Source organism: Benincasa hispida, chromosome 11, assembly GCF_009727055.1.
Source record: "Benincasa hispida cultivar B227 chromosome 11, ASM972705v1, whole genome shotgun sequence".
Lineage (NCBI taxonomy): Eukaryota > Viridiplantae > Streptophyta > Magnoliopsida > Cucurbitales > Cucurbitaceae > Benincasa > Benincasa hispida.
The window spans coordinates 66,866,811-66,889,742 of record NC_052359.1 but is presented as its reverse complement, the minus strand read 5'-3'; the positions used below and the strand labels follow the sequence as shown (position 1 = coordinate 66,889,742).

The 22,932-nt window shown below is 35.9% G+C and overlaps 1 protein-coding gene across 2 annotated transcripts; it reads left to right on the top strand.

Annotated features, from left to right (window-relative positions):
• LOC120090004 (D-lactate dehydrogenase [cytochrome], mitochondrial) lies at positions 1-12,166 on the top strand. 2 transcript variants are annotated; one of them, XM_039047476.1, is made up of 18 exons: positions 2-482; positions 1,258-1,351; positions 1,449-1,549; positions 3,525-3,573; positions 3,752-3,844; positions 4,114-4,228; positions 5,594-5,654; positions 6,890-6,926; positions 7,070-7,131; positions 7,607-7,703; positions 8,641-8,715; positions 8,809-8,917; positions 9,075-9,184; positions 9,634-9,696; positions 10,044-10,123; positions 10,626-10,756; positions 11,580-11,623; positions 11,885-12,166. In XM_039047476.1, the coding sequence occupies exons 1-18, from the start codon at positions 220-222 to the stop codon at positions 12,002-12,004; spliced, it is 1,704 nt and encodes a 567-aa protein (XP_038903404.1). In that variant the 5' UTR covers positions 2-219; the 3' UTR covers positions 12,005-12,166. The 2 variants fall into 2 exon arrangements, with proteins under 2 accessions (XP_038903405.1, XP_038903404.1); XM_039047477.1 differs by lacking the exons at positions 10,626-10,756; positions 11,580-11,623; positions 11,885-12,166 and adding an exon at positions 10,485-10,597 and having other exon boundaries at positions 1-482.
• The last annotated feature ends 10,766 nt before the right edge of the window (positions 12,167-22,932 follow it).

Here is a 22,932-nt window from a genome sequence, read left to right as displayed (position 1 = left end):
TGGTAAGGTTATCCCGTCATATCCAGTGAACATCTTCCATTTGCAATGTCCAGCAGCTGCATTTCAATTCGAAGTTCAAACCGTGGCACTGCTATGGCGGATCGAGGTTGATTGATTCCATAAAAGTATTCTTCATTCATTCATTCATTCACATGCCGCCACAGATTTTGGCTGACGCCGAGTTTTGAGATTGCTGAAGAGTCTCTGAAGCTCGAAACAATGGCGTTTTCTTCTTGGTTTTCTCGCTTCCGTTCCTCCTCCAAATCCCTATACCACTCCTTTTTCCGTGGCGCTACGTTTCAGAATCTCGGGGCTCAAACATCTTTCATTGCCAAAATTTCTTCCTCTCAGAACGGTGGCCGCCGATTCTTGTTGTGGTCGAGCTCCGTGGTTCCTTTCGCTTTTGCAACTGGTTCGCTTGCGTTTCAGTTTCAGCTCCGGTCCAATCCATCGTTCTGTGACGATTCCGATATCCACGATCGGTGCGTACTGTGTAAGCTTTTTGTTTCTCTATTTAGTTTTGTTTCTGTATCGGTCTTGCACTTGGCTGAAGACATCAGCAGTGGAGCTGAGCTGCATTAGAACGCGACTTTCAAGTTCTGTTTATGAAATTTTATTGTTGTTTGGTGTGGCTTGTAGTGAAAGATTTATGTCACTTAGTCTCAATATTAGTTCATTTGTATTATCTAGCTTTGAGAAAACAAACTTTAGGACCGAAACGTGTTTTCTCCTAATTGTTGCTTGGAATGGCAGAAAGCTGTTTCTTTTAAAAACATCAATCAATCAGCCCTTAATATTCGGTAGCTGAAATGAATGATTTGTCTTGATCAGATGAACATCCCATAGTATAGCTTGAGCTGCTCTTGATCATATAGTTCCCTCAGAAAGTCTATACATGTGTGATTTGAACACTTTTTACTTAAAACGTTTTAAATGTTACTTTCTTAATGTTGGTCTGATGACTTGGTCATCTACATTTGTGCTATTCATCGGATGTGAACTTCGTCTAGTTCCTGATAAAAAGATTGAAAAGTTAATGGTAGTAGTCTTGTTACTCTTAGTCTTCATATCTAAAACACTGAAACTTATGGTTTAAGCTCCTTCATATTCCTATGGGGTCAAACCGAATTGACAATTATAAGGCTAATTTAAAATTATTATTGTTTTTGAAAGCTTTTACATTGTTTGGGCTCTATAAAGATTTGCCTGGATATTGAAATTGATTATGATCCGCAATTCTGGATTGAGAAATATCAGCTTCGGGGGCAAAGATAGTACCGAGTATGTTGTCAAAGGCTCGCACAATGATATTTCACAAGTGTTCATTAATGAATTGGGAAGAATTTGTAAGGTAAGTTTTTATGTTTCTGATTTATTTGGATTAGTTGAGTTTCAAAATATGCACTTCTCCATCTACTTAACATGATTCATGGCGATTGGTTTCTCAGGATAACATGACATTAGATTATGATGAGAGGTACTTCCATGGGAAACCACAAAATAGCTTTCATGTAGCAGTTAATATCCCTGACGTGGTTGTTTTTCCCAGGTTAGATGAAATATTGTCCTTCCATTTCTTGTTATTTTTGTCACTTATTCTTTTAAGTCTTGCACCACGAGCCGTTTGGTCTTCATTTTCTTTTGCATACGGTGCAATTTTTTTTTTTTTTCTGTTTCCTCGATCAATCCTAATGCCTCCGTAATTCATGAAGTTGACAATCATATGCCATGCTCACCACAACAAGAAAAGAAAAGATAAAGCCTCATTGAACCATTTCGTTTTTTGTTTTTGGTTTTTGAAAATTAATTCTATTTCCTTCTCATTTTTTACCATGATTTGCATTTTTCTTAAGTACAGTGGTTGAATTCTTAGCCGAATTCGAACAACAAAAGCAAGTTTTGAAAAGCTATTTTTTTTTTTTTTTTAGTTTTCAAATTTTGGCTTGGTTTTTTAAACCATTGGTAAAAAGTAGATGACAAAGGAAGAAATGTGGAGGTGGAAAAAGTAGATGACAAAGAAGAAATGTGGAGGTGGAAGTAGTGTCTATAGGCTTAGTTTTCAAAAACAAAAACCAAAAACCAAATGGATACCAAACAGGATCTATGGTATCAATTGCGGGATTCTTTAATTTTAAAAGCCTTATATGCAATTGCAACTTGCAAGTATTAGCATTCAATAAACAGGAAATATGTAATACTGCTATATCAGCCTTTTGTCGTATTTACTACATGGTCTTACGGTGGTAATTGGAAGTATGTGATAATTAACTCAAGGTGACACTGGTGGATGAGGGGCTAGCAAATTGTGCTACAGTTAGATGGCCATGTTGTCACTTGTCAAACCTAAGTGAGTCAAGACCATCTTTAGGGGCCACTCATTTTGAAGTAATTATAGTGTCAGGTTATCTCAAAATATATATATATAGTGTCTGGTAACTGAAGATATTTAAGAATATAGACGCTTGGGTATCTGGATCTCTACATACAGGATAACTATGATACATTGTACGATTTGTTTATGGGAATCATATGTGGATGTTTGAGATTGCTAGATAAATATGTTCATTTTGTAGAATTTGTCAAAGACTTGATGTTAAGAGCATTGCAAATTTATGCCTTTGAAAACCTTCAGTCAAAAGAACTACTGTACCGACTTTGGGCAATATCCAATTCTGAAATTTTCTCTTAAAAGAATTACCCATCTGAGTAACCAAATGTAGAAAATATTATTTCAGTACAGTTGAACATCGAGAAAAAGAAAAAGTAGATGAAGAAAGGGAGAACAGAATTAGAAGAAAAGGTCCGAGAGGGGGGAGAAAGTTCACACTCACTCTTTGCAAATAAATATAAGTGAAAAAAAGAGAGAAGGAAATTTGAGCCATACCTCTGCAAGGTAAGAAAATGACGACTCTGACTCATCTAGTGAAGAAGAAGAAAAGAACATTGTTTTTAACCCAAGAAAGGTCGAAGGAGAGTGTGAGCAACATGATTACAGGTTCAAACTAGACTTACCTCACTTTGATGACAAATGGTGGAAGAATTGGTTGAAGCAAATTGGGACTTCTTTGAAATATATGGAGGTACCTGTAGGAAAAGTTAGTAAACTTCTTTGACAACCAAATGTAATAGGGGCACGCGATTGTCTCATGTGATTAGTTGAAGACTTGAGATTCATCCAAGCTGCTCCAAACGCTCATATAAATTGAAAAAGAAAAACATTGTATGATAAATGGAAAATATTATTAATGAATAAATTCAAGTATTTTATTTCAAACCGGACAGTTATTTTATAATATTAATAGAGAAATTAAATTTTATGTCTTATATGCTTGTTGGGTCCAGTTCTTTGTCATGACCTTGATTCATGGCAAAACGCATTTCACTTCAGGTATTTGATTTTAACCAAATTATGTTTTATAGTTTTCAACTCTGATATAATAGGATCTTCTCTGTGTTATAGACTAACACAATCTTTTTGATCAATAATTTGTGTAAGTTAATGCATCCTGATTTGTAAATTTCAGGTCTGAAGAGGAAGTTTCTGAAATAGTAAAATTGTGTGACCAATATAAGGTTTGTGGTTCGGGTTCCCTTATACCATCACAGCGCCTGTCCTTTATATTTTCTGTTTGGCAGTTATCACTTATCAACTTACCAAACTTTGGCTTAAAGTAGCTGGATGTTTGACATATATTTCTTCTTGTTCCATATGGCTTAAGTTTGTCAAACTGGTTCTCTTAATTTTCTACAGGTACCGATTGTGCCTTATGGGGGAGCTACATCTATAGAAGGTCACACATTGGCACCTAATGGAGGCCTTTGCATAGATATGTCTCTAATGAATGTATGTTTATGCAACTTTATTACTAATGTGCTGCATTTCATTATATCTAGTAGATGGATGAACTGAGATAATCACATGTTATGAAGCTGATCTGGACTTTTTGTTTGTTTCTATTTAATAGGAAACTATCCCTATAATTAATTTTCCTTTGGGTTGTTTGCACTATCAGTGTGAATCACTGAAACATCTGAGTTTAATGCATTTATGTTGCTCATATATTCTGCCAATAGTTGCTGCCTATAACAGTTGAATGCATCTTAAATTTGCAGAAAGTTAAAGCATTACATGTTGAAGATATGGATGTAATTGTTGAGCCTGGAATTGGATGGATGGAGCTTAATGAATACCTAGAGCCTTATGGTCTATTTTTTCCTCTTGATCCAGGTTACTAGTTACATATGGCTAATAATGTTTAATAATTTATCATATAAACGCACAGTTGTTTGTTTGTTTTTGTTTTTGTTTTTATAAATATCAATATTCTACATTAGTGGGGAAGGCACTGGGTTTCTTCTCTCCTGCTTTCTAATAATTGCTTAATTGTTTCTGTTCTTATGGTCATATTTGCAATCAGATGAAGCAAGCATGGTAAGAGAGTGAAATAGATCAAAAACACTTTTCTATGTTCTATCAATTGTTGCAGCGTTAAAACATTCAAAGAAGTAAGGATTAAAGAGAAGAACAACTCACTTCCCTTCCTAGACTTCAGTTCATTGGATTGTTGATACGTTTCAAAGAAATTAGAGTTTCTTCAGGAAACTCAGAAATGGAGTACTATGGGTACAAAAGATCCCCTAATAAGAGAGGTTCGCTTGCAGACATTACCATGCTTGGAAATAATGGAAGGAAAAATAATATGATAATCCTTCAGGAGTGGTCTTGGGGGATTGTTCTCTTTTCTTAATCTTTTAAAAGAGTTCAACTAGGAAGAGTGTGACAGACAATTAAAGGATGTCAAGGATTTAAGGATCTTCAGCAGGGAAAGGTATCCAGAAGGGAGATTACTTCAAAAGCAAAGAGAAAAAGAGTTTTAAAGAGGCTTACTTGCCGATAGCCAATAAAAGTCTAGAGAAGAAGAGTTATAAGGAGATGGTGCATGTAGACTGTGGGATAACTTTGGTGGAAATTAGGAAATGCTTCCTTGCTGATTGGGATAAAATTTTGAAAACAACTCTTATCAATTTTTATTTTTTTTTTTAGAAAAAAAAAAATAGAATCAGAACCTGGCAAACGATGTGTATTGGACCCTATCCTGGATAAAGCTTTGTTTGAGTATTATAGAGATGCAACACTAGTAAGATTCATAAGTGTAAACAACTCTTCTCAATGAGCTTTATCTAAAATCTCAGAGTGAAGACTCCCAAGGGAAAATGGACGTTGTTCAATCTTATCGAGACAGCTTAAAACTTGAATCTACGTATAATTTATGGAGAAGAGAGGTTTTCTTAAGGATCGGAAATACATATGACAGCTTTATTGAATGTTCCAAAATCCTTTAACTCTGGTAGTGGGATAGGAATGTTCCCCACGTTTACAGACTTGTATCCCTAATCAAATTTCGAAATCTTCTGACCTTCAGTATTTCTTTTATACTCATTGACTCATTGTTTGTCCCTGCCTGCTTCGGTGACCCAGATGTTTAATAATCTCTGATAGTGGTCAACAGAAATATTTACATCATTTTTCTATTTTGGCCTTCTTTTATAAGTTTATAATCACTCATGTTATTTGAACCTGTTGATAAATCAGGCCCTGGGGCAACAATTGGGGGTATGTGTGCCACACGATGCTCTGGTTCATTAGCTGTGAGGTATTGCTCTTACTTCTGTTTCTCAAGGTTTGATTGCATGTCCTTTCTGTTAATAAATGGAGATTTGCTGCATAATGGTCATCCGTTTCCACTTATCAAGGTATTTGCATATCTTTGTAAGTTTCTTCTTTTGCTTCAGGTACTAAACATAATATTTTTTCCCATTGCTTGACGTATGAATTTTGCAATTATTTTGAATAAGATCAATTCTAACTTATATTAGGGCATTTAATATTTTGTGGGTTTAACTACTTAAGTCATGATTTGAAAAGCCATTTATAATAATAATAATAATAATAATAATGAAAAGTTAGCCATTTTGTTTCCTTGTTCTTGGAGCATTAGTCTCTTTTCATTTATTCAATGAAAAGTTGTGTTTCCTTTCAAAAAACAAGAAATTTCTTCTTATTATTATTAGTTAAATTAACTTGCATTTTATACCATTTTAAAATTTGAAATAACATTTGGTTATCATTTTTGTTAATCCATTTTCTTTAGAGAGAGACAATATATTTCATCGATAAATGAAATCAAGGAGATAAAATTCTCATCCACCAATGATGGATTACATATTGTTAATTCATTTTCAACATTTAAGAATCTTAAAAATATATATATTCTTTGAAAATTTCTACTTAGCTTTTATTTTATTATTTTAGTCTAAATTACAAAAAATACTCCATTTTTCCATTTGTATAAAGAATACCCCTATTATTTTGAAGATTGCAAAAGTGTTACCCTTGAACTTTCATTTTAAAACTACCTTTAGAGTAGTAATCCAGTAGAATGTTGTACAAAATTTGGGACATGGAACAGTTTGACAATGACCTGGAACGAAAAATAGGATCCAAACACTGCACACCATTCCAAGTTACCGTCACACTTGTTCCAAGTCCCAAATTTCTTCTAAGGTTCTAATAGATTTTTACCCCAAGGATAGTTATAAACATTCATGGAAGGTCAAGTAGAGTATTGTAGCTTTTGAAAGAAATCTTCTTTTTACCAAATTGTAAAATATTTCAGTCCTTCAAAATCATATTTAAAAAAGTGTTTGCATAAATTTTTACTTGTTCTTGCTAAATGGGCATTCTTTGTGTTCATTGTCTTTAATAGCAGATAAATATTTATGGTTCATGAGTCCATGACACTGTCATACTCACCTCCATTTTATTTAGTCAAGATTCAAACATAAAATTGTCATTTCTACTGAAATTAATGATTTTATTATTAGGTAGGTATGGTACCATGCGCGACAATGTCATCAACCTTAAGGTTTGATTATTTATTGATTAGAGTCTAGCTTAGATTCAAAAAAAAAAAAAAAAAAAAAAAAAAAAAAAAAGAAGAAGAAGAAGAAGAAGAAAGAAAGAGAAAGAGAAAAGAAAGCCACCTTGCTTATGTTGGATATATTGCAGGCAGTCCTTGCCAATGGTGATGTTGTCAAGACAGCATCTCGTGCTCGAAAGAGTGCTGCAGGGTTTGTGTTTCTTTCTTTACCGTCTATTTATTTATTTTTTCTGAACTCTTGTTATTAATCCAATCATGCATACCTTTTACCTTTAGATTGAAAACAACATCTGGCAATTCAGGTTTTTTTTTTTTTAGATTGAAAATGAAGTAGTGTGATATCTATTTACTTATAGATGAAAACAAAACTTTTATGATGGAAGAATACTAAGATTTGAGCAAATGAACTAATGGCAATTTTCTACAACCATCGTTTTCAAGAAGGCATTGCCCTGAACTTGCAATGTTCAACACTCCAAGAACAGTATGGATAATCAATATCTCAAGATGGTATACCCTTGGGATTTTGATTCCACGTTACTATCCTTGGCTTTAAACTAATGAGTTTACAATTACACCATCATTTCTTTGAGTGGTGCTCAATGCTTATTCTGATATTTTGTTTACAATTCCAAAATGTCAGACTTACATAGTTCGTATCATAGGTATGATTTGACCCGTCTGATGATTGGAAGTGAAGGAACTCTTGGTGTAATAACTGAGATCACTCTTAGACTTCAGAAACTTCCAGAGCATTCGGTGGTACCACCTCTCTCTGACACGTGTGCAAACACACATACACCTCATACTCGTCTCTTAAGACATGCACACACGCACACTTGAGGTCTTTTCCCAGTTCTTATTTCTGAGTTGCTTTGTTTATATCGTTCTATTTTTCGACCAGATCCGTGTATTTTAAATGGTTTTGGTATGGCATGTAGCTAGATTTTTGGTCATCATTCTGAAGAAATTCCTATTTAATTGTTGAACTTTATATCAAAAAAAGCTAAAGCATGTTGAAACTGCATCAAGGTTGTGAACTATTGAAAAATTCAACGAACTAATTTAACATGAAGCATCAATTCCATGTTTTGGAACGGTTTCTGCTAACATCTTTCTTGGTCAGTTTTGTTGGAAATTGAAATAAAACTTTTCATTACAAATCTACTTTTTGAAAATAACAAGAAACAAACTTCATAGATATTGGATGCAAAATTACATATTTTTAAATGCTAAATCCTTTTTTTTTTTTTTTCACACTATTGGGGGTGTGTCTTCTGCTCATTTACAAAATATCCAAAAAAAATTATTAATTTGCGTTTAATGTTTAATATGATTAGGGTTTGGGGTAAAAGGAAAGTTCTGGTGGCAAGTGTGGGTGTGCATAATTTTGTGGGGTCTATTGGGTGAGAGGAACAATAGAACCTTTAGAGAGCATGAGTAAACTCCTTATGATGTTTAGATCTTCACCGGGTTCTATGTTTCCTTGTGGGCTTCAGTTATGAAGTTTTTTTAACTATCCGCTTAATTTATCTTGCTTGACTAGAGACCTTTCTTTTAGTTAGCCTCTGTTTTTTGTTTGCATCTGTATTATTCCATGTTTTCTCGATAAAAGTTTGGTTATTTATCAAAAAGAAAAAAAGGTTTAATATAATTACTAATTGGGGATGAAGAATCATGATCAAGTTCACTTGTCCAGGTTGCAATGTGTAATTTCCCTTCTATTAAAGATGCAGCAGATGTTGCTATTGCAACAATGTTGTCTGGTATACAGGTAGAGCTTTAGTGTTGCATATGTTTGTTTTTCTTCTCTCTCCTTTGTTTACCGCACTCTTATTGAACTCTGAGTATCCTCCATGCCCGCTAGGTATCAAGAATGGAGTTGTTGGACGAGGTTCAAGTGAGGGCTATCAATAATGCTAATGGAAAGAATTTGCCTGAAACTCCCACACTAATGTTTGAATTCATAGGCACAGGTGAATATGACAATTCCTCGTGTTTACATGCTGCTTTCCTTTGTTTTTCCTAAGGCAATTGATTGCTGTTCATAGCAGACTACCTAGTGCTACCCTATTCCTGCAGATTCATTAGTATTTGCATTTATTATTCTTTTTTTCCCCCCCTGATTTCCAGAAGCATATTCACGTGAACAAACACAAAGTGTTCAGAAGATAGTTTCTGAACACAATGGCTCAGATTTTGTCTTTGCTGAAGATCCAGAAGCCAAAAAAGAACTTTGGAAGGTACAGATTACAGTGTGTATTGATCTCCTTATTCTTGTTTAGGATGCATGTTTTTTGCCCGAAAACCACTCCAATCTTTTAGTTATTTGTCCTTTGGATCCCCAAAGTGGCTTTTCAAATTCTTGATTTCTGACCTTTGAAATATTGGGGCCAGAATTAGCTTAGATGGATCTGATTGAACGATGACTCAAGGGTTTTTCATTTCAATTGGATATGATTTATATGTTTATTTGAGGAGTTGTTACCCTTGTTAAAAACTCAAGCCGCCCACCATCGAATAAAATTCCAATATTTTCCCCTCCTGCACCTCTCACCATGTAATAGAAGTTTTTTGGACGCTTGTTTGATCCACCCTATGGTATTTTAAGTGGGATTCCGTTAAGAAATTTTATCCAATTACTTTTACTGCCGACCACTATTTGGCTCTTATTATTATCATTTACATGCAGATAAGGAAGGAGGCGCTATGGGCATGCTTTGCATTAGTACCCCATTTTGAGGCAATGATCACGGTCTGTACATATCACTGTATTTACACAAGTTTTGAAAGTCTTATGCTCCTTTAAATGGACTTTTGCTTTAGAATCTATGCTAGTTTTTTTATCCCAAAATCACTTATTTCGCTTATAAATAGTTTGTTATAGCTATACTTCCATTTATCTCAACTCTGAGGGATATGGAGTTAGATAGATATATAAATATGCAATGAAATTCCGTAGATGAGAAGGGAACTATACCTCAACCATGGTGTTTAGGTGCTTCCTTATTTCTGAGATATGGCCATTACGCACTATGTGATGACTAATTTATTTTTTTTTCACTATAATGCAACTGTTTTACCCTTTATTTATCTATCCAGGACGTATGTGTTCCTCTATCACACCTTGCAGAATTGATATCAAGTTCTAAAAGAGAGCTTGATGCGTCGTCACTTATTTGGTATGTATTCTCTCAGTTACGTCAACAGGCTTTTCTCTCCTTTCTTCTCCTTCTTCTTCTTCTTCTTTTTATTTATTTATTATTATTGAGGAATGCTTCCAACTTTCTCAGGACAACTAATATCTTACTGTACTGCATGCAAGTACAGGAGTATTAATTTCATAAAATTTCTAATGGCTAAGACGGTCTAAACGAAATTGCGTCAAGCTTTAACATAGTTTGAATGTTTACAGAAGAAGTTCACTAAATAATTAAATTGGAGTTCTTGTTAAAATAATATATATCTCAAAACTCCAAATTAGAAGAAATGGAACACGGTTTTGAATCAAATACTAAATAATGATCAATCTAATAAATGCAGTGTAAAGTTTAATGAAACGTAGGCAAACAATCAATCAAATGAAGGACCACATTTGAAATTTTTTTCACTTGGAAGGACAAAAATGGCTGAAAATAACATTTCTACTAATTTATATGGCTGAAAATATATTACCAACAACAGCACGGTCATTGCCCATGCTGGTGACGGGAACTTTCACACCGTGATTCTCTTTGATCCAAAGGAAGAAGGACAACGAAAAGAAGCTGAGAGACTCAACCATCTAATGGTTTCTAAAGCATTGTCAATGGAAGGTACTGTCTTCTTCCTTCTTTTTTTCTTTCCACCCTAGTTGGATTAACAAGTTTTGTTTGCGCTCCAATATTTGTAGTTAACTTGCTTCTGTAACTAGGTGGCTTCGTTTTTGTTTTTAAGTTCCTAGTTAAAACATCTGAAGGTGTCAACATTATGTCCAAACCTCTCCTAAAACCTTCAAAGTCGGGAAAGGTGCATTGTATAATTTTTCTTGCAGTATACCGTGAGGCACTTTTATTGTTGACGCTAATATGAAAATGGAGGCAGTTGTTGAAGTTAATATGAAAATGTATGCCCCCGTAACCGTAGTTACATTCATCTATTTAGTTCTGAGTGGTGGTCATATAGGGTATAGGGATGCAAGCGGAAACCTGAACCTTAAAACCTGAAGACACCAACCAAACTGAGCCGCTTTGAATTTGTTGGTAAATTCAGTTTTATAAATTCGAAATAAAAACATTAGTTGATTGGTTTGGATTTGGTTGGATAGCCTGGTTGGTCTTCTAGAAAGTTGGTTTCCTTATGATTTTTTTTCTTTTTTTTTTTACGTGGAAATCAAATTTCTGTCCATAAAGTCGATAGTATAAGTTTACGTCTCTTGAGCTTTGCTCACGTTAGTTTGTGATTTTCAATCTTCCGTACTTTTTTTTTTGCGTCATTTTTAGCTATGAAAAAGAAAAACCCAATGCATGTTTGTATGTATATATATATATTAGACTTGTCCTGGTCATCTCAATAGCATTCTGAACGTTCCTTTGTTTCAAAATTCAAAACAAACGTCACCGTGTCTAAAGCATGTTTTCTTTGACCATTAATGGGCAGGAACATGCACTGGCGAGCATGGGGTTGGTACAGGAAAAATGAAGGTATTTCTTTAACCCGTAAGCCTTTTTAACGTTAAACATGTAGAGGTGTGGATCAGAACTTTAGACCTGTTGGTCGAGCTATATGCCTAAACTAGTAGAGCTAGCAATTTACTAATTTAAACCTGACTTTTACAAAGTTAAATAATGCTATGACCAAATGAACTATACTCATGTTAGCCGAAAGAAACTACACATGTTGATAACTTGATAAAGTTACGAGAATTCACAAAGAATGAGTTTATGTTTTTTGTGAATCTGCAGTACCTGGAAAAGGAACTCGGGTTGGAGGCATTGAGGACAATGAAACGAATAAAGGCAGCGTTGGATCCAAACAATATTATGAATCCAGGAAAGCTCATACCTCCCCATATTTGTTTCTGAAGAAGTCCATTGTATGTAATTTATATGTCAACATCTCTTAAATAAAAGCATTTCAGTATATATATATTTCTTTTTATGATTGAAAGGATGCATGGAGATTGGTGGCTATTACTCTTTAAGATTATAAAGCCCTATAGAGAAAATAGGCACTTTTGTTGATTTCTTATTGGCGTATGATTTAGACATAAATCATAATGGATTGGTATATGCTCAATTCATATGTAAATCTCATACTTCTACACGAGTTTACCTTTTTGGAAAAAAGAAAAAAAAAATCTGTGCCTATTTTGAACTTAAAATTTTGGATCTGCTACTATATACTACTACAATAATTAGGGTAAGTTTGGCTACCAATTTAAAAATAAAAATTTAATAAAAACAGAGTTGTGTTTAATGTGCTAGAGTTTTGAGATTGGCTATATATTTATTTAAGGCAGGGTGTTATGGTTCTAGCCGTTTGCATGTTGTCATAGAAGTTGTCTCAGCTATTGATGTATCAAACGTCATTCCTGCTGTTCAGACTTTCCTTATTTGGAAACCTCGAGATATTTTATGGCCTATCGAATTCTTTTTTGGAGATGTTTTCCTTTTCAGATGAATTATTTATTGAAGGTTTTGTGTCCTTGCTAGGGTTGTCCGTGATTATCGTATATTTTGAAGAATTAGTTTTTTTGGTGTACGACGATATTTAATTATGGTGAGAAAGTGTCTTTATTCTTGTTGGCCAATTTGTGCAACATCGTGTTATGATCTTTATTCACTATATTCTGTCTTGCAAATACATTGATTGATAAGTATAAAATATTGAAGATAATTTCAATCTTAGGGGGAGCCTGAGACTTCATCATAGATAAAGGATTCTCGGTCTTAAGGGGGGCTTGAGACTTTAATTTAGAGAATGGATTCTTGGTCTTAAGGGGGGGCTTGAGACTTTAATTTAGAGAATGGATTCTCGGTCTTAAGGGGAGCTTGAGACTTTAATTTAGAGAAGGGATTCTCGATCTTAAGGGGAGCTTGAGACTTTAATTCAGAGAAGGGATTCTTGATTTTAGGGGAGCCTAAATCCATCGCTTAAGGAGTTCTCCATCTTGGAAAGATAATGAGGTAGTCTCTTATATTATGGAGTGTCAAAGTGTCAACCGCTAATATTCGATAATTTAAGGGGAGCCTAAGTTCATTTAGAGAGGGAGTCTCGCATCTAAGGAGAGCTTAGGTGTTCATCAAGTTAGGCTTTACATGAGTCATTGTAAAAATCGTTACTTTACAGATAAGTACGATGTTGTAAACGCTTGTCTTATTAGTATTAGTGGATCATCTTTCCTTGGCACACTACTCCCCAGACGTAAGTTGAAAATGGAGAAGCCAGACGAAAGTACCTTCCATAATTTGCCTTCATCTATATTTCTTGGATATTCCACAAATAGTCGAGCATACTGTGTGTACAATAAACTACCTCGTTTTGTGATGGAGTCTATTAATGTTCTGATTGATGATGTGGCAGACCCATCTAGCTTCACTTCTGTAGAAGAAGATTTCAGTGCGCTTCTACTTGTCAATACAAATATCCCTAACATGTCATCTGACATGATTTTGAAATCCTTATGGAGGACAAGAAGTCAGCTTTTGAAGAGGCCGAAACAAGTAACAAGCATCCATCTAGCAGAATTTTTAAGAATCATCCCCCTAGTAACATCATACGCTATGTAAGAAGAGGTTGGGCAATTTGTGAGAAATAATATCTGGACTATTGTCCCTCAGCCAGAATCTGTTAAAGTAATTGGCACACAGTGGATATTCAAGAACAAGTCTGATGAGAATGACAATGTCACTAGAAATAAAGCCAAATTAGTTGTTCAAGGGTATACCTAGGGTTGGCAAAATAACCCACGGGGAATCCTCGATTTGACCAGGGATGGGATCAAATCGGGGATATTTTTCGGGGCCCCATCCGAGGACGGGGATGGTATCCCCGCCCCGCCCCCAATTCTGATTTGATATATTTATATTTTTAATATTTTATTAATATATATTTATAATATATAAAATAACTTATTTATATGTATGTTTATAATGTATAGACTTATAGTATTGTGAAACCCAATATTAAATATCTAGATTCTAAATCTAATCCCAAAAGCCAAGCCCAAATTTTAATCAAATTTTAAATAAAGTTTTAATTAAGAAAATGGGGAATCCCCACAGGAAATTAGTAGGGGACCCCGTTTCCCCGACGGGGATGGGGGAGAATTTCTCCCACGGGGTCGGGGATGGGGGACGCCCGCCCCGCCTCGCCCTGCTCTGGCTCTGTTGCCAACCCTAGGTATACCCAAATAGAAGGTATGGATTTTGATGAAATTTTTGCTCCAGTCGCAAGACTAAAGGCTATCACACTTTTGCTTTGAATAACTCGTCTTATGAAATTCAAATTGTATCAAATGGGTGTAAATAGTGCATTCCTAAATGGATATCTAAATTAGGAAGTTTATGTTGAGCAGTTCGAAGGATTTGTGGATCCTTCACATCCTAATTATGTGTACAAACTCAACAAGGCTCTTTAAGGACTCAAACAGGTGTGTAGAGCCTGGTATGAACAATTCCTTGTGAATAATAGTTACAGTAGAGGGGGCATTGTCAAGACCTTGTTTGTGAAAAAATCTCAAGAGAAGTTTGTGGTTGTCCAGATTTATGTTGACAACATTGTGTTTGGAGGGATGTAACAAGACATGGTAGAACTTTTTGTGAAATAAATGTAGAATGAATTCGAAATAAGTATGGTTGGAGATCTGTCCTATTTTTTGGGGTTTCGGATCAAACAACTAAATGAGAGGATTTTTATCTCTTAGAGTAAATATGCCAATAATATTATCAAGAAGAAATATGCCAAGAATATTGTCAAGAAGTTTGGGCTTGAAAAGGCTAGTATCAAACGAACTCCTGCCCCCACACATGCTAAAATCTCAAAAGACTCGGGTGGAACTTAATTTGATGAGAGTCTGTATACAAGTATCATTAGAAGTTTGCTCTATCTAACAACCAGCAGACTTAACATTACATTTGCTGTTAGTATTTGTGCTAGATATCTGTCTTGTCCCAAGACTAGTCACTTTCTTAGTGCTAAAAGAATAGTCAAATATATCAATGACACGAGTGATTATGATTTATTATACATTTTTTTATACAAAGAGCTCTCTGGTTTACTACTGTGATGCAGATTGGGTTAGAGGTTTCTTTTTTCTAGGCAACAACTTGATTTCATAGTTTAGCAAGAAACAAAATTGTGTTTCTTTTTCAACAGCAAAAGTTGAATACATTATTGTGTGGAATAACTGCACTCAACGGATATTGTTGAAATAGATGTTATAAAAGCATGATATCCCACAAGATGTCATGACTCTTTACTGTGACAACATGAGTGCGATCAATATATCTAAAAATCTTGTTCAACACAGTCGTACTAAGCATATTGACATATGACACCACTTTATTTGTGACCTTGTTGAGAGTAAACAGATTGTGTTGGAACACATCAGTACAAAAAATCAAATTACAGACATTTTTACCGAGGCTTTGGGCTCGACTCGTTTTGAGGCCCTGAGAGCAATTTTGGACCTACGTGTTTTAAAAACCTAGAAGTTAATCTTCTGGGCCACGATTGTGATGAAGTTTACCCATCGAGTGTGCAAGCTCAAGTGGATAAACAAATTAATAACCGCTTTAATTGCAGTTGTTGAGAGCATAAGGAGGGATCATTGTGTTTTTATTTCAACTTTCTTTTTTATTTTGAAGTATTGACAGTTGCTTTATGACAGGTTCTCTTGCAAAATCGTGGGTTTTTAGGATTGTCATCCGTTTCGGCTCCTTCTCTTGTTTGCATCCTCTGTGTTTTTCCTCCAACTGGAAAGTACTAAACAGGGTATTCAGACCTCGAAAGTAAGGATGGTGAAGTATAAGGAGAAATCTAAATGGAAACCCATTGTCAAGAAAGATGCTCATTCATCTTCCACCAACAAGTATGGTGTGCGCATGCGTGGTCTTCCTGTCAAGCATGAAGGGGTTGATGTGCCTCCTTTCTCTGCAAAGGAAATGCTTCGGAGTCGGGGTTTCTGTGAATGTGAAAGGAAAAGAACAAGTAAGTATTACTCCCCTTACTTTGTCTGATTTGATTGGGCCCTGTAGAGAAGTTGTTATTGAAAAAGATAAATCTACCTCGAGACTATGCATGAGTTTTTGTGGTGAGTCGAAAATCTGATAATGTTAATGAAAATGTCGATCTCCCTTCAGATCATCAGAAGTTGGCTAGGGTTTCTGTCTGTAATAATCCAAATGTTGATTTGCATGTGCCTTCTGTCATTAAGAATGTTTATGGAGAGAATGTTGAAAATAGTGCAGTTTTTGAAAATGATGATTACCGTATGCATTTGAAAGATGGTGTGGAGAGCATTATCTCAAAGGAAGTTGAGATGGAAGGAAATTCTGTAAATGTGGAACCCCAGAATGTGGTTGTTCTTCTGTCAGTCAGAGGTAGTTTACCTAGGAATGTTAGTGAGCCTATTAAAGAAGTTGCTCGGGCTACTTCTGAGACAACTGCAAGTCCAATTATGGAGAATGAGTCTAGTAAAGAGGTTCAAATATTTAAACATAATTATGTTAATGCTGTTGTTGAAAAGTCTATATCTGAGAATAGTGAGTCTATTGAATCTAGTGATCAGACTGTGTGGGAAGAATATTGTCCTCATGATGACACTCCCTTGTTCAAAATGATGTTTAAACGAAGAAAAGTTGTAAAAGAAGATATTTTTGCTTCCTTTGAAACATCAGAGGACTTTATTGAAAAATCTAAATCTAAATCTAAAGAAGCTTCTGTGTCTTCTAGAGAATGAGGCTTAAAAAGTAGTAGTTTCGATGATGATGATGTGGCTACTTGTCCTCCAGTACTCGAGTTTATGCCAAGTCTAAAGGAAAGAAGTATGTTCCCAATGTGCTTGTTATCCCTTTGGATGGTGTGTCATTTCACACAGAGGAAGGTGCCATCTAATAGAAATTTGTTGTTAAATGAAACATTGTGGATGAGAAAGAACTTTTTGAGAGAGCTCAATAGTGCATAGAAATCATGGAGCTTGTTCTTAAAGTTGAGTTAGAAAGAACGATATTGAGTTTGGGACTATTTTACTCTCAAATTGTCAGAGAATTTATTGTCATTCTGTCATTTGACTTCGACAGCTCATCTAGTCCCGAGTATAAAAGAGTTCATGTTAGGAGACATTTTTCTAATTTCGTTATTATTCAATTTCTAAATCTTGATGATTTTGCTAATGTTTCTGAACTACGCCCATATATGAGAGATCTTGTTTTTGAGTTGACAGGGGAATCAAGGACAATGTGGCCAAGAAAGGGTCAGTTGTCTATATTTGTTCCCAATGTGAAATATGTCATTCTCCACAAGATTGGCATCCCCAACTGGTGTCCCTCTTCTCACAAGTCTGAGATCTCTATTTCTCTTGCCACTCTGCTATACTAAATTAAAACCTTTGCTAAGTTCAACCGTGGGGGTACTCGACTCATTTGCAGAAGTCGCTTCCTGCTCTACTGAGTCTCTAACTCTTTTCCCCTACGGATCTGGGTCCCGTCTAGTTTCAGGACCTCCGCTAGTAGGGTCAACATTCCTCTCCTCATTCTGCTTGCTCAGCCTACCACTTCTTCTCAGCATCTTTGCCTAATTATTAAGTACACATGTTAGGGACTTACTTATGGGACTTAATCTAATGCATGAACTCTCTCTTTCACCCAAAATGCTATGCTTTAATACTAAGCTAGTATAAACTAATTCCTCAATTGTCCTAGAAACTTATGCTCTGATACTAAGTTGTCACACCCCGCCCCAGACCACCCTCTTAGCCTAGGAAAGGGCGTGACTGACAGCAGTTATCAACCTTTTTGTTGACACTTACTGTCTACTAACTGTTGCGGAATAACTCTGATACCAATATATAACTCATACACAGCGGCATGTCTATAGACCAAAAATTTATTAATTCAGAAACATAACATGTTTAGAGTCATTACAACATTAGATCCATAAGTCCCAAAGCCCAAAACCTTAGTCCCTATATGAACAACTATAACATGTGTACAATATTTACAGTAACCACCTAACAGACGGGTTACAATATCCTTATCCTTTAGTGGCAAAGCAGATGCAGAGCTTATCTTCTGAGGGTTTGACCACTACCTGGGGGAAAGGAAAACATTTGAAAACGGGGTGAGCTTGCTAGCCCAGTGAGTGACTTAAGAAAGATAACTAATTCTCATGCAAAATTCTCAATAAAGAGTTTAAACTGAAATGTAAACTTCCACAGTACTTTGGACTGCAGTATAAACATTTTCCAAGCATAAAGCATATAAAACTGTTTTAATCATGAAACATTAAAACTATTTTTCAGTTGAGAATAACCCCACTGTGGGTAAAAATAATCCCAACACCAACAGCTAGTCAAGAGATAACCCTTTTGCTCAATCTCTGACTCTATCTACCTACGTGCACGTGGCCATACTAAGTACCGTCATACCTTAGGTACTTCTACTCAGATACCTTCTCAAATGTCCTTCAGTATCAAGCTGCTAGGATACCTTCTCAAATGTCCTTCAGTATCCGGTTGGTTTGGTACCTTCTCAAACGTCCTTTACTACCAATAGATACCTTCTCAAACGTCCTTCGGTATTTAGTTGGGTGGATACCTTCTCAAATATCCTTCGATATCGTGTTTTAAGTAAAACTAGTCATAAATGACTTTTTCTTTAAAGCATGTAAAGTATAACACATATAAAAACATGGCTTTAAAGATACTAACGCATGCTAGGTATATTTAACACATATAAATAGCTTTTCAACAAACTTCCCACACATGCATGCGTTTAAAACATCACTCATGGTTTGCTTGGAAATCACTTTGTAAAACTAGCTGGCATGAGAATAATCTTCTTTAAAATATGCTTTATTTAAAACATTGTAAATCAAACATTTTAGTCAAATGTTTTAGTCACTCACCTCGATCGCTTAGGAACTTTTCACTCTAGTAGTTCCTTTTCTACCTCGGGTTCCCTTTTCACCCCTAGAATCCAGATTCAACTTACAGCTCAGATTACTCATAGTTCTAAACCTTATTTTGAGATATTTTCTTCTACAAAAATATTCTAAAATGTCTCAGGAAGCTTACCCTAAAATTTTAGCTCAGAAATCCTCGTGGTTTGGCCGGAATCTCAAAATCTTCAAGACTGACCCAAGCTTATCCGACAGCCTGACCCTTCTGTCTTCTTCTCAGTTTTAAGCCTGATCCCTTCGAGCTTTTTCTCCGGCAGCCCTACCCTGAAAACTAGACTTCCAGAGCTTTCAGGTGGCTTTGGAATCACTCCAAACGCGTGAGTAAATTGAGAGAACTCCTCGTCCCAAGTTGATGTTGTTTTCTAGATTTCACTGTCCAATGCGTCCTCTTTGAAATTCTATGATCAACGCATGAATTTTGCTCTCAACGCATGGATTTTGCTCAACTTTCCCACTCTTTTTAAACGTATTTTGAGTTGTGATCTGAAAAATGAAGTCTTTGGCCCTATTTATAGGCGTCCAAACCTTTTCCAAATTCGGCACCTCCTACTTGGCTGCATGTCCAAGTGTTTCTTCCTCATACTACCAACACATCTTTTTTATCAACGCAATCTAAGTGTCCTTCTCCTATGTAGCCAACGCATGAGCTTCAAATTGCATGTCCTCTGATGCAACCACCTCAAATGCTTAAGGCCTAAGGTTTCCTCTCAAGAAGACACATGGTTTGATGACGTTTTCTAAGTGATCTCATCCTTTATATGCGTCCAACTCTTGGATGTTCAACGCATAGTCCACTACTCAACGCCTAGCAACCCAACTTAGCCATCGCAAGAGCCAGCCATCACCAACGCATAGGATGGCCGCTCATCCTCGACGCATGGCTCACTAGGTGTCACCGCATGGCTTGCTTGACATGGCACATGGTGCTTGGCATAAGCGCTGGTGACCAACGCATGGGCGTGCTGCATAGGCTGGCCACTCAACGTATGGGCGTGCTCGGCGTATTGATGTTCGGCAGGGTGCTTCGACGCATGGGCATGGTCGTTCGACAAAGCGTTCGCTGCATAGACATGGCCGCTCGACGCATGGCAGGGGCGCTTGGCTGGCCATTCGACACATTGGGCAAGGGCGCTTGGCTGGCCACTCGACGCATTGGGCAAAGGCGCTTGGCTTCGACTGCTCGACGCATGGGCTGCCTTCCAACACATGCCTTGCCTATCTTTGTGCCTTCCAATGCGTCACCTCCGTCTTTCCTCCTTCAGCCGCATGCCATCACCAGCAACCCTTCCAACGCATCAATACAACCCTTCCAACGCATCAACACACAATTTTCTATACTTAGCCAAATTTTTCAAATTTTTTCCCAAAAGTCAAACTTCCAAATTTCCTCTTTTCTTCTAATTTTTCACCCTTTTCTCTACCATTCCACTCTAGTTTCCACATTAACCTACTCACCTCACTGGTCTCAGTAGGGAACATACTTAAGTAGAGAAATTAGGATTCGGGGTTCACATTGTTAATTGTTATGAGATTATCACATAATCTCATCAATTTCCACTATGGCCAATAGTTCTAAACAATCATAAACTCTTCCTTTTAGAGACCATTACATGCAAAACATGCAACTTTGAGTTTGATGAGAATTTGACACTAAAAAATATACTAACTCAAAGTGGGATTTAATGGGGCAAGTGTCTTCAAATAAAGACAACACTTAGCAATGTAAAAGTTGGAATTTCCCACTCACAATTTGTTAGATCTTTCCACTAACTTGGTCAATGGTCAAAGTTTGACCCTCAAAGTCAAAAGTCAACACATTTGAATTTTTTACTTTCAAAGTCAAAAGTCAACAATTTGACTTTCATTGCATTTTTACCTAGTCAACAATTTGACTTTTAATGTAATTTTGACCAATTCCATTTAATTTCAAAATTAATTCTAACAATCAATTCTAAAATTAAATTAATATTAAATCCAACAATAATCCCAATGAATATGAATCCCTATTCATAATCTTGATATTTAAATAAGATTTAAATATCTCCTATTTTCTCTCTCTTTATGTTTAAATCACAATTAAACATTAGGTTAAATATATCGTATATATTTACCGCTTTTCTCCAAAAACCGAATTTGAACACTTCAAATTCGTTCATCACACTGTTCTAAGGTTTAGTCCGATATGAGCTAGTAGGGGGACCTCATGGACCTACAGATCATGGGTTCCAACGATCCGTGATTAACTAGCTAAACTTTTTAATATAATTAATCACCACTCGTTAACTACTGGGTCACTTTACTAAAGTCCAGTAATTGCATTTCCTTCACTGTAGATATATTATGTCCACTCGGTATAACCATGATTAGTAAGTTAACCCTTCACAGGTTGTTCGTAATAACGACTAGGTCAAAAGTTGTTTTACCCCCGATATTACATCTTGCTCCTTAAGTCCCATTGATCCTCTAATGAATAATTGGTTTGTGATCCAATCACTAAACTGAGTCCCTCTCATGCCAATGATAGGGTGTGGCCCCTTGTTTAAGATCCGAAGTCAGCACTTTAGGGAACAACCTCTTTACTATCCCTAAAAGCAGGTAGGAGTGAATTTCATCTTGCACTATAAGTCCTTAACTATCTACCTGGTCTTACCTCTGAAATGGGAGGTTTATTGAGTCGGCACTGTTGAGCCAACCCTCGCTCATGCAAATCTAAGGATAATCCCGAATAAATAGAAGTTCATAGTTAGCTCAGGATTAAGGTCAAGTTACCTAAGTCATCGCATTGAAATAGTCAGTCTTAAACAGTAAACAGCATTATAGAGTAAGAGTGACTTATTTGTTGGCCTGATCTTATGCAAACTCATTGCATAGGACGCCCCCACTTCTCATGTCAATACAGGAACGAATCAGGATCACTTCGTTTGTAGTACTTTACAACAAATTGTAACAACTACAGAGTGAGTTGCATCCAATAGTGTTACCAGAATAAGGTACCCAGCCTTATTCATATACTATAGACTATTTTGGCTATTTACTGAACTTGTTCCACCCTTATGTGTCCACATAAAGTTCATGTATTCATATAATAGTCATGGATCTTTAGTTTATTGGATTTAGACTTTACAAGTGCAATTCACATATTCAATAACAGTTTTATTGAATAAACTTCAATAACATCTTTATTGATAATAGAGTATGTATAACATTACAAACTACAAGTTTTAGGACATACAACCTAACACTATCTAGGTTTTTACTAGTCCGGGAAGGTTTTATTCGGTCATCAACTTGTTTTCCCCCTACTCTGGCTCGAAGGATAAGTATTAAGCTTCCTAGACCAAGGTGGCAATGTAAAACTTAATGGAACCAATTTTATTCTACTTTTTTTTTCTTTTTCTTTTTCTTTTCCTTTTTTTCTCTACCTTTTTCTTACTTTACGCAAAAGAGGAAGCCTTATCCAGACTATGCCACACACCTTTGTTTTGGCTTGCCCATACAGGTTACGTGAAAGACATCCAACTACGAGCAACGTATCCTTTAAAGGTGTAGAAGTTTACTCATTCCTCAAGGGAATTTTAGCTCAGAGGGAAACTATAGGTGTCATAGTCGCTTCGAGTTAATCACACCCCTAAGGAAGAGGAGTAATCCCCTTCAAAAATATCATACAACATACTTTTACTATACTACAACATGCTTGCCTTTTATTCATCATACAACAGGCTTTTACTTTATAGAACAAGAGTTTGGAAAAAAACCTAAGCATACATTACTAAGTTGAGCTTCAGCTATTTAACAACTATCACCTGGACCTTTCAAGAGGTGACAACAA

Coding starts and splice junctions, on each gene's coding strand:
- LOC120090004 (XM_039047476.1), top strand. CDS start 220: ATGGCGTTTTCTTCTTGGTTTTCTCGCTTCCGTTCCTCCTCCAAATCC. Junction 5,655..6,889: donor TCTGGTTCATTAGCTGTGAG/GTATTGCTCTTA, acceptor ATTATTAGGTAG/GTATGGTACCATGCGCGACA. Junction 10,757..11,579: donor TAAAGCATTGTCAATGGAAG/GTACTGTCTTCT, acceptor ATTAATGGGCAG/GAACATGCACTGGCGAGCAT.